Source organism: Cicer arietinum, chromosome 8 (assembly GCF_000331145.2).
Source record: "Cicer arietinum cultivar CDC Frontier isolate Library 1 chromosome 8, Cicar.CDCFrontier_v2.0, whole genome shotgun sequence".
Classification (NCBI taxonomy): domain Eukaryota; kingdom Viridiplantae; phylum Streptophyta; class Magnoliopsida; order Fabales; family Fabaceae; genus Cicer; species Cicer arietinum.
In genome coordinates, this window is record NC_021167.2 from 28,039,796 (window position 1) to 28,049,839 (window position 10,044).

Here is a 10,044-nt window from a genome sequence, read left to right on the forward strand (position 1 = left end):
CCTTCTTCACTGCCATCTTGTATTCCGTAATTGGCCCCTCGGTTATCTGGGACACCTCAGGTGTAGGCCGATTCAACAGTTTTGCAAACTCTGTCAAAATAGCATGACGAAATTCATCCAAGGTTTGACGCAGTGAATCTTCCATCTCAGCCATTCTTATCTCTAAAGCCTCAACTTTGTCAGACATTTTCGGTGGCATTCGGTTTCGCTAGCTTCTATCTCTATCCGGCAGGTCGGACCAATGATAGAAAACAGAATTTTATTAACTTGAATTGACGAGCTCTGAAGCTCTTACAATGCTGGAAATATGAAAATGCAGAAAAAGAAATAAACCAGAGTTCTAAGAACTCCTAAACTAGATCAGAATTGCTCCTAACCAGAGAAAGAATTCCCCTAATTGTTTCTTAGAATATTTTCTGAATGACTCCCCTCTTCCTATTCCCTCATTCTTATAACATAAAATAAATGACATTATTAATTAGCTTTTATTCCTTTCATTCATCCTTCTTGAAACTGAATGTCTTTCTCACTTCCCCCTCTTTAATGGAATATCAGTAGAATAAGAGACATTGTTACTAGCATTTATTTCTCCCATCCATCATTCAACAAATTGAATGTGCGTGAAGTGTGTGACTTGGTTGAGTGGACCCCACTATTTGGGCCCTCATTTCTCTTAATTTGCAGTGTTCTATCACACATTCAACTAGAATGACAATGAATAGGGTCTGGGTAGATTATAGTACTCATCTCAATATTCACATTTAAAAAAAAAACCTAGACATGTATTCATGTAGGTTATAACTTTACTAAACATATGATAAAATAACTGACATTAGGAAAGTATGAGATGATATGACATTATAGGTAATAACTTTAATAAACTCATCCCCGTCCTGATGTAAGTTATTATATGATACAAATGACATCAGGAAAAATTGGATGCAAATTAAATTTGAATGTAACACAATCGAGGTAACGAGAATTACCACATCCTGGATGTTGAAACCCTTACTCCACTTTATTAGAGTCCCAGATGAAATCGATGTTTGTCTGATCGGAAATGAGAAGGTAAAACCCAATTCCCTTTTTCTTCCGGGGGGAGGATGAAACTCTTCAGGCTCAGAATTAACAAACTTTGCAAGAGATGTCGCGATAAAATCGAACAATTCCTGTAGTGAAATAACTAACATGTTTAAGAGTATCGTGTTAAGCACTAGGAAGGCTCAATGCTTTGATAGATTTTCTCATTACACACTTACATGCGCAGAACCGGTCATTAAATGAGGAGGAATCGAAACTTCTTCGGACTCTACGTTGGCGACACCTTTCTCTTTTCCACCTAATTGCACACGAAGGGCACGAAAGTTTGTGCCACCAAGGTCCAATGCATAAAACATTCCTTTCTCATTCCTGTAAATAATGCCACAAAGTTAAAAGCAAAATATACCCAAAAAGGAATGAACAATTGAAAGAATGACAAGTTCAAATGATTGACAATTTGACACAATACTCATTATTTATTTGTTTTATCAATTAAATTACAAAAGTAATACTCAATCATTCAATTTTCCTTTTTCTGCCTCTTTCCTTAGAGTTTTCAGAACATAACAAAAACAATCATATACTTCAAGTTGTCATGTAGTGGAACTAACACATCCAAAAAAACCAATTTTTTCAATTGTTGTCTGCCAATATAAAGGGACCACATTGTTATATGATAAATAATTAGGTTGTAGGTTCGACCCCACCCTCATCAAAATACTAACAATACTATTTACTAACATTGGACGTTGCAAAAAAAAAAATGGTTGCTAACAGAGTAGTTACTTATTCCATAATTTCAGTTTAAGTTTACAACTTTCTATTTCTGATTCGGTTTGTATTCAATTTCCTTTTGACCGAATTGATGTAAAGAATCACAGCTCCAAGGTGTTCCATCATTCAGTACAAGGACAATTTAAAACATTGACAATGACTATCCAACAAACAATTGTAGGAAAGTTAGGAAAAAAATTCACATAGAGCTATCCAACATTAATGATCATTAGAAAAGTTAACTAGATAAGAGATTCACTAAGCATGTAAAACAAACAAATTCATAAAAACAAAATAAAAACAAGAAAGCCTAATTCTCAAGTATTGAACAGAAATTCATAGACCAAAAATTATTCCAGCTAGAATTCGAACTCAGATTCTCCTAAACGATTCGTCTTTAACCAGTACAGTCTGACCAAAGAATTGTTCCAACTAGAATTCAAACTTGGGTTCTCCTAAACGATTCATCTTCAACCAATAAAGTCCGACTAAAAATTGTTCCAACTAATATACGAACTTGGGTTCTTGTAAACGATTCATCTTTAACAAGTAAAGCCCGACTAAAGAATTGTTCCATCTAGAATTCTAACTCGAATTCTCCTAAACCATTTGTCTTTAACAATTAAGTCTAACCAATAATTGTTCCAGCTAGAATTAGAATTCGTATTCTCCTAAAGGATTCGTCTTTAACCGGTAAAGTATGACAAAAAATTGTTCCAACTAGAATTCGAAATCAAAATCTCCTAAGAAATTCGTCTTTAACCAAAAATCATTAACCACTTGAGATCAATCAATCGCATTACGAAATTGAACAAACATCCAAACACAAAACACACAATCGTTTGAGTCCCTAGTAATCTAGAGTTCAATTGGAGGTAAGTAAATTCTGACAAAAAATTGTTCCAACCAGAATTCCAATTCGAGTTCTCCCGAACATGTCATCCTTAACAAAAGCTTCTTGAGCCAAATCACTTGGTTACAAAATTGAACAAACATCCAAAAACAAAAACACAAACAAAAACACAAAAAATGTTTGATTGATATATTGAAAATTTTAGGGAGCAAAGAGAAGAACCCAGATGGAAGATTGTCAACAAATGAGATCAACATCTTGAGCTTGCTACCACCTTCAGATGCAAGACCTTTATTCATTTCAAAAACCATAGCTTCAGCAACTTTCTTCAACTTCTCAATTGGGGTCCCACACTCTTCACCAAACCTCTTCACAATATCCTCAGCCATACCCCACTTTCCAGATGACCCTTTTCTTTGTTGGTACACCACCGTAGCAGCCGCAAACGCCGCCGCAGCCGCACAAACCACCGCAGCTCCTACAACAACTTTTTCCATTATTGAGTCACAAACTGAGTCGAGGAACGAGTCAGGGGTTGAAATGACGATGCAATGACAACAAGATACAAACTTTTGATTCGTCGTAGGAAGGTGAAAAATGGGTCGAATCGAAATATTTGATTGGAAATTACAGAGATTATTTCTTATTCGTTCATCATTGTCTGAAAATGACAAAAGAGAGAAACCAAAAACAGAAAAAAGAAAAAGAAACCAAAAACAGAATAAATAAATAAATAAATAAGTAAATCTAAATGACAACAAGTCAAAATTAGTGAAAGAAACATATTTTTGAAAACTATATTTAGAAATTAATTTAATTTTGAAGTTTTCTTTAGGGTAATAGTTTAATTTTGAAGTTTGTTTTTATGAATATAGTAACATAATCAACAATGTATTTTTTTTTTAAAACAAAAAAGGAATGTTAGTAAGAAGTAGTTTGATTAGCTTTCTATAATAATAAGTGGATTTGTTTTCTTTTATCAATCTTTTATTACTAATAGTGTATTTTTTAAATTTTTTTTATAAATTTGTTAAAAAATTGCTACATTTTAATTTTATGTATTTGTTTTAAACATATGCAAGTAGTTTTTATGAAAGAAATTTAAGATAAATAGATAGTGTCTAGTTTAACATAAAATAGACTTTAGAATTTATTGAACATTTATTAAAAAAAAATATTATTCTCTTTTCAATAATAGTTGCAGAGATCAAATAGTTTTATATCAATGTTGATTTATATTTTTAAGTTTTGATAAATAGATATAAGAAATATTAATTTATTAATTAACTATTAGTGATACTATGCTATAAATGATATTTAAGTGTATATAGAACTTAAAAAATAAATATAAATAGTAGATATATCTAATATACCATTTTAATATTAAAAAATAATTTAAAGTGTTTATAGAATATCAATAGCTAATATCAATAATATTATGTTTGATTTAGATTTTGAAATCAGCAAAATTGAATATCTTGAGGTATCTATTAATGAGTTAAGATAAGTTATTCTAGAAGTTTAATTAAACAAACATTTATTATAAGTTTAATGGATTATATAAACTTATTACTTGTAACTCAAAGAGAATTTTTCATGACATCATTTCTTATTTATGTATAAATTATTTTTATAACAAAGTAAAATAAAGTCCTATTATTTTTCATATAAACTATAGTCTTTTCTCATAAATTATTATTAAAAGTTTATGACAACAAACTAAAACAGTTTTTAAATATGTTACAAGCTATTTCAAAAGCTCTTTTAAATAATCTCACATATTTATATCTTCAAATAAACAAATTCAAATAAATCTAACTTAACTTGATTAGTCTCTAATCTCTACCATGGGCACCAAGATATCTAATTTATAGAGAAAGTATATCTAAATATACTAATAATGTAAATAGTTTAATTTTCATGGAGATGGAGACTTTATTGAAAGGAATTAGCTCCAAGTAGGTGTTGTTTGGATTGAAAGCCCACTTGAGCCCGTTGGGTTTAAAGTCGAGCTTACAATGGACAGGCTTAAACCCATTGGTATTGGATTGGCGTGGATCAAGATAATTTTTATAGATACCCCATGTTTAATGGATACACCCCTACATTTTCTTTAATTTTGAATCCACTGCTTATATATATATATAAATATAAACGTGTTTGATAAATAAATTTTTTAATTGACCAAAAGATTGAAAGTTGGTATTATATAGATCAAATATAAAACATGCAATGTTCAACAAATAAATTTATATATATTGATATAAATATACAAGAAAAACATATGATAGTTCTTCAGGTGATGTAGAGTTCAACATTTTAAGCCTCTTTTGCAATGTTAAAAAAACTGTCGTTCCAATTGTCTCAATGCATATTACAACAATTTATAACTGTTGTTAATTGTGCTTCTTTTTCTTATTCTAGAGAATATTGTGACGGTTTGAAACTGCCCCCAAACGCAGTTTTGCGACGGTTTGAAACTGTCACACACATACTATTTTCTTTTTATAAAAAGTTTATTACATTTTTTATTAATTTTATTTTGATAGTTTCTTAAATGACAATTAATCTAAGAATTCATAAACATCGTTTATTTAATAAAAATACACAAAATTTAATTATAAATGACAAATCAGATTCATATAATCTATTCAAAAGTAATAACATCAATACATTGAACTTAATTAATAAAAAGAATACAATAAACATTAGTGAAATATGATAAACATACAAAACAATTATATTAAACTTAGAAGTCCAAAAAAACATCTAAATAGATGAGAGTTTATATATGTAAAGCTTACAACAGACAAATTCAATTGAGTGTGCATCAAGTAAATAGGGCTTCGAGTTTGCAACAAAAGAATGATTTTTTAAGAATTTAGATTTTCTATTAAACGTATACTTAAAAAATGAATGCATGATTTTAGGAACAATGGGGGGAATAATGTGGATTGTGAAAATAATTTGCTTTGTGATGGATTTGAATATCCCTTATATATACTCTTTATTAATATATTTTGTTTATAAAAGAAAGTGTATGAATGCTTCCATCCTAACCACTAATGTGTCTATTGTCATTTGTCACCAATAACCTCCTTTAGGACTTTAGGCAGTTTAATCAGTAAAATATAATAAAAGGGATGAAATTAAAGAGAATGCACCACTTACTAGTTAGATAAATATATTAGAGGATTGTGCTGATGTTTGCATGCAATGTTATTTGATTATTTAAATTCTTTTTTGCGATATTATTTAATTCTTTTTCTTGCGATATTATTTAATTCTTTTTCTTGAGTGAAAGTTAGATATCAAGATTTTGCATAAGTAATTTTTGAAATACGGTGAACTCATGATTGACCTCAATCTATTCTTTATGATGATTATGCTTATGCGATCAGATAATTACCACATTGACCTATGATATATATATATATATATATATATATATATATATATATATATATTGAAATCAAATTATTATCGATAGATAATTTGGCACCGTTTGCTACAATCAAATTTGTAATTCTGCTCAATGCATAACTTTGTTTTGGAAAAGAATTGAAAAATAGTTATTACTATTTTATTTATTTTGTATATTTTTATTTTTGTTTTTCGTATTTACAAATATAATACATTATATTTTTGGTCCTTAGAATTATTTTATGTAATATATTTATTTTAATTCTTATGTAGTTCATAATGGGTAGGTTAAAATCAAATATAGTATATATTTTAATAAACAATTTTAATGAAAACAAATACTGCATTGATTAAAACAAAACAACTAAAATTAAAAGTCCTATATTTACAAATTTATATACATATATATAAATATACTAATGTTTAAAGAGAGATTAAAAATAGAAAACTGTATATTTATAAGAATAAATCCCTATTTAAAATTTTTATTTGAAGGCTAATTTAAATTCAAAATATGTTAGTCTTCACATAAAATTTGCGGCTACTAAAAAAACTATTAGTATATTAACTATTTAGTTGTTTCTCTAATGATTTCACATATAATTTGCGGCTACTAAATTTTTTAATTTTTTTAAATTTTTACTTTGTTTTTGTCTAATGTTGTTAGTTTAATAATAAAAATTTAATATTATAATTTAAAAAAAATATTTTAAATTTTATATGAAATAATTGTAAAATAACTGTCAATAAAGGACAATAACTTTCCATTCTTTAATTTTTTAAATATCTTTTTGAGGATTTGACAATAATTCCCAATCAACCCCGCCCCACCATTAATATCATCATCTTTTTATCCTTCATTCAAATTGATTAGACACATACCAAATAATCATATAGAGTAACTTATATTCAAAGGATGATGTTATAATAGTAGCAAGATATATGCTACCATTATTGGTAGCATTGTGTAGGCCACCCTAGTAGTTAATGATAGTTGAGGACTAGAAATAAAAACAACTTTGTGAGAGCAACAAGTAAATATGAACCATATAAGCTACACAATATCCTCGACCAATTACTGTTTATATAAAGGAACAAAAAAATTTACTCAATTTATTGTTCATATAATACTTCTTTTTCAAGCTATAGTTACTTGTTATCAACTCTAAATAAAGATTTCTTCAAGTAGTTTTCATGATGTTAGATTTTGTATAAGCAAACAAAATTTCATTATTTTTTGACATCTTGATATGATCTCATGTATGTTAGTAATGTAAGCGTGAAAATTAATTTCACATCGATTATAAATTAATTTATTAAATATTATATATGTATAAAAGAGGTCATTTATATTTTTAATGTCTTTAAAATTCTGATGGAGATATAATATCTTAATTTCTTTGGGATCTTAGATCTTTAACTTGTGGTTGCTATCGCGCTCAATTAATTTAGTAAAAGATAATTGAAATTTAAATGTAAATTCACATCAATTATAAATAAGTTAAATATTAAATATATAAAAAAATAAAAATATTTTTAATTAATATCATAATTTTTTTTATTGAAATGCGATATCTCAATTTTTTGGTAATCTATCATCAATAGGTAGTTGTTATAATTTTGGTCTCTCCTAATTCCACAGCAACTAGTAAAACAGCAATTTATGTCTCTTGGAAATACTCTCTCTCTCTTTATTTATATATATATCAACTCGTAAACATAAGATTCTTTTGAATTTTTTTTGTTCCTTTTTAATATGACTTTTTATTTATTTAAGTTTATTAATTATTTTTGTAATAGCTTACCTTTAATTATTTTTTTTTTTGCAATATGTAATAAATACTAAAATTAAAACATAAATTAATTTTCTGTCTTCAAGAATAAATTGGTAGAACAATTTAAATTGTAAAAAATTTAATATATATATATATATATATATATATATATATATATATTAATAGTCATGTGATGCTTGCCTATGCCTAAACTTGATATTGAACAATTGATATAGGGACATTCAGGAATAGTTTTTATTAGAACACTTACTATTTATGTGAAATGAAATTTTGGACATACAAGTCTTGGCATCAAAGGAAATTGTACCACAATAATACTATTTTTATAAAGTGGTTTTGAATAATTAAGAAGGTCATAAATTGGAGGGAATCACTAAAGCAACAAAAGAAATTCAACAATATTAATTTATGATTGTGACCCTTTTGATGGTTTGGTGGAATTCAATCGAAACTATTCCGTGAGTTATTTTTATAGTTACAAGATCAAATGAATAATATTTTAGTACATACATGAATGTAATATTTTTTTTAAACATCAATAAAAAGTAAAATTAATTTTTTTATTATTATCAGAAAAAGTATGTACTTATGTGTCTAAATACTTTATATTTAGTTTTGTGACTATGCAAGATTTATTCTCATAAATAAATATATCTCTTAGCTAATTATAAACCTTTGTATATATTGTAGGCTAATTATAATTTGAATAGAATAAATACAATAAAAATTGCATGACCCCTCAAAATCCAACCATATCAAACTATAATCATTCCCACATTACATTTTGGTTGAATTTTTTTCCACCCTTTTGAAAGTTTTACTTGATTCTTTCATGAATATATCTAGCTAGATTGTCAACACAAGATAACCTTTGTTATATATGCTCCATTTACAATGAGTGGTGCTAAATTGATTAATTCTTTTTGTTATTTGAAAAATGTAAATAATAAAACCTCTAGAAGTAGGACATTGCTAAGATTAAAATATATTTTTAATTTTTTTAAATAACTAATATTAATAATTAATTATTAATTTTGTTAAAAATTAAATATGAGTTGAAATCGTGACTTTCTTATGACTCAAATTCCTCGCATCATCGTATGAATATAATTTTAAATTATATGCAATTATGGTGTAAATTTATATATCATAATAAAAATCGAATAAATATAATTAATGCAACTATGATTATAATACCGTTACAAAAATTTCTAAAAGTGCAATATTAAAGTCATAATTGAAGGTGTAGAAAGTAATTTAAAACCATACAATAAAGTTTTAGAAAATATAAGAATTTATTTTATGCTTCATAATGGAATATTTTATATTAGAAAGAAACATTGGTTTTGAAGTTTGCAGGACCACTACTTAGTATGTAGGGTAAAGAGAAATCTTTACTAAGTTTAAGGAATCTACATTTTTTATATATATCATTGCAAAAGAAGAATGATATTGGAACTAATTTAACACTAAAATTCCATTTAAGAAAAAGGTACCCTACATGGAAGCAATGAGCAGTGCCATAAGGAATCCATCCACTTTACATTTTGTGTCGTTTCTTTGAGGGTAGGGTAGGTGTTCTGGTAAGGATCTGATGCTTAACTAACCACGTACTATTAACTCTCTATATTTCTCACTAGAAAATGAGTGGTCAAAATCATATTAATTAATAATTTGGACTCTATAACCATAATTGTATTTACATTATCCGAAATTAAAATATGGGAAAAAGCTAAAAAAATAGAAAGTTGGATAAACATTCACCTCCAAAATTTAAGGTAAAAAACATAAGAAATTTAATTTAGTTATAAATATAATATGACAAATTAATTACATAGATGTTCACATAGCTCAATTGGTCACAATAAATACCTCATATATGTTTTAACTCAAATTTTAACTTATATACAATAAAATTTGATTATTTTTTATAAGTCTAATGTTATTTTTTATTTAAAAGTTTTTACTACAAAATTTACTTTAGACCATTAAATATGTTAGACCGATCTTAATTAAATACGAATGGGTGGTACTATTTAACAAAAAAAGCACATTGGTGTGCATATATGAAGTTGAAAACAAGCCAAATAGCTTAAAGCTTGAGTAAAACGGCTTGATGAGACTTTGTTGAGTCAGCTTATAAAAAAAAAAAAAAAA

At 27.0% G+C, this 10,044-nt stretch overlaps 1 protein-coding gene across 1 annotated transcript in view; it reads right to left on the reverse strand.

The window, feature by feature from the left end:
- Positions 1–3,363, reverse strand: part of LOC101489163 (hexokinase-1-like) — a 7,643-nt gene extending 4,280 nt beyond the window's left edge. The window contains exons 1-3 of the mRNA XM_004512996.4: positions 2,891–3,363; positions 1,260–1,410; positions 987–1,169 (exon numbers count right to left, since the gene is read on the reverse strand). Of these exons, the coding sequence (XP_004513053.1) occupies positions 987–1,169; positions 1,260–1,410; positions 2,891–3,165 (609 nt within the window). The 5' untranslated portion in view covers positions 3,166–3,363. The remainder of the gene's footprint in view (positions 1–986; positions 1,170–1,259; positions 1,411–2,890) is intronic.
- Positions 3,364–10,044: the final 6,681 nt, after the last annotated feature.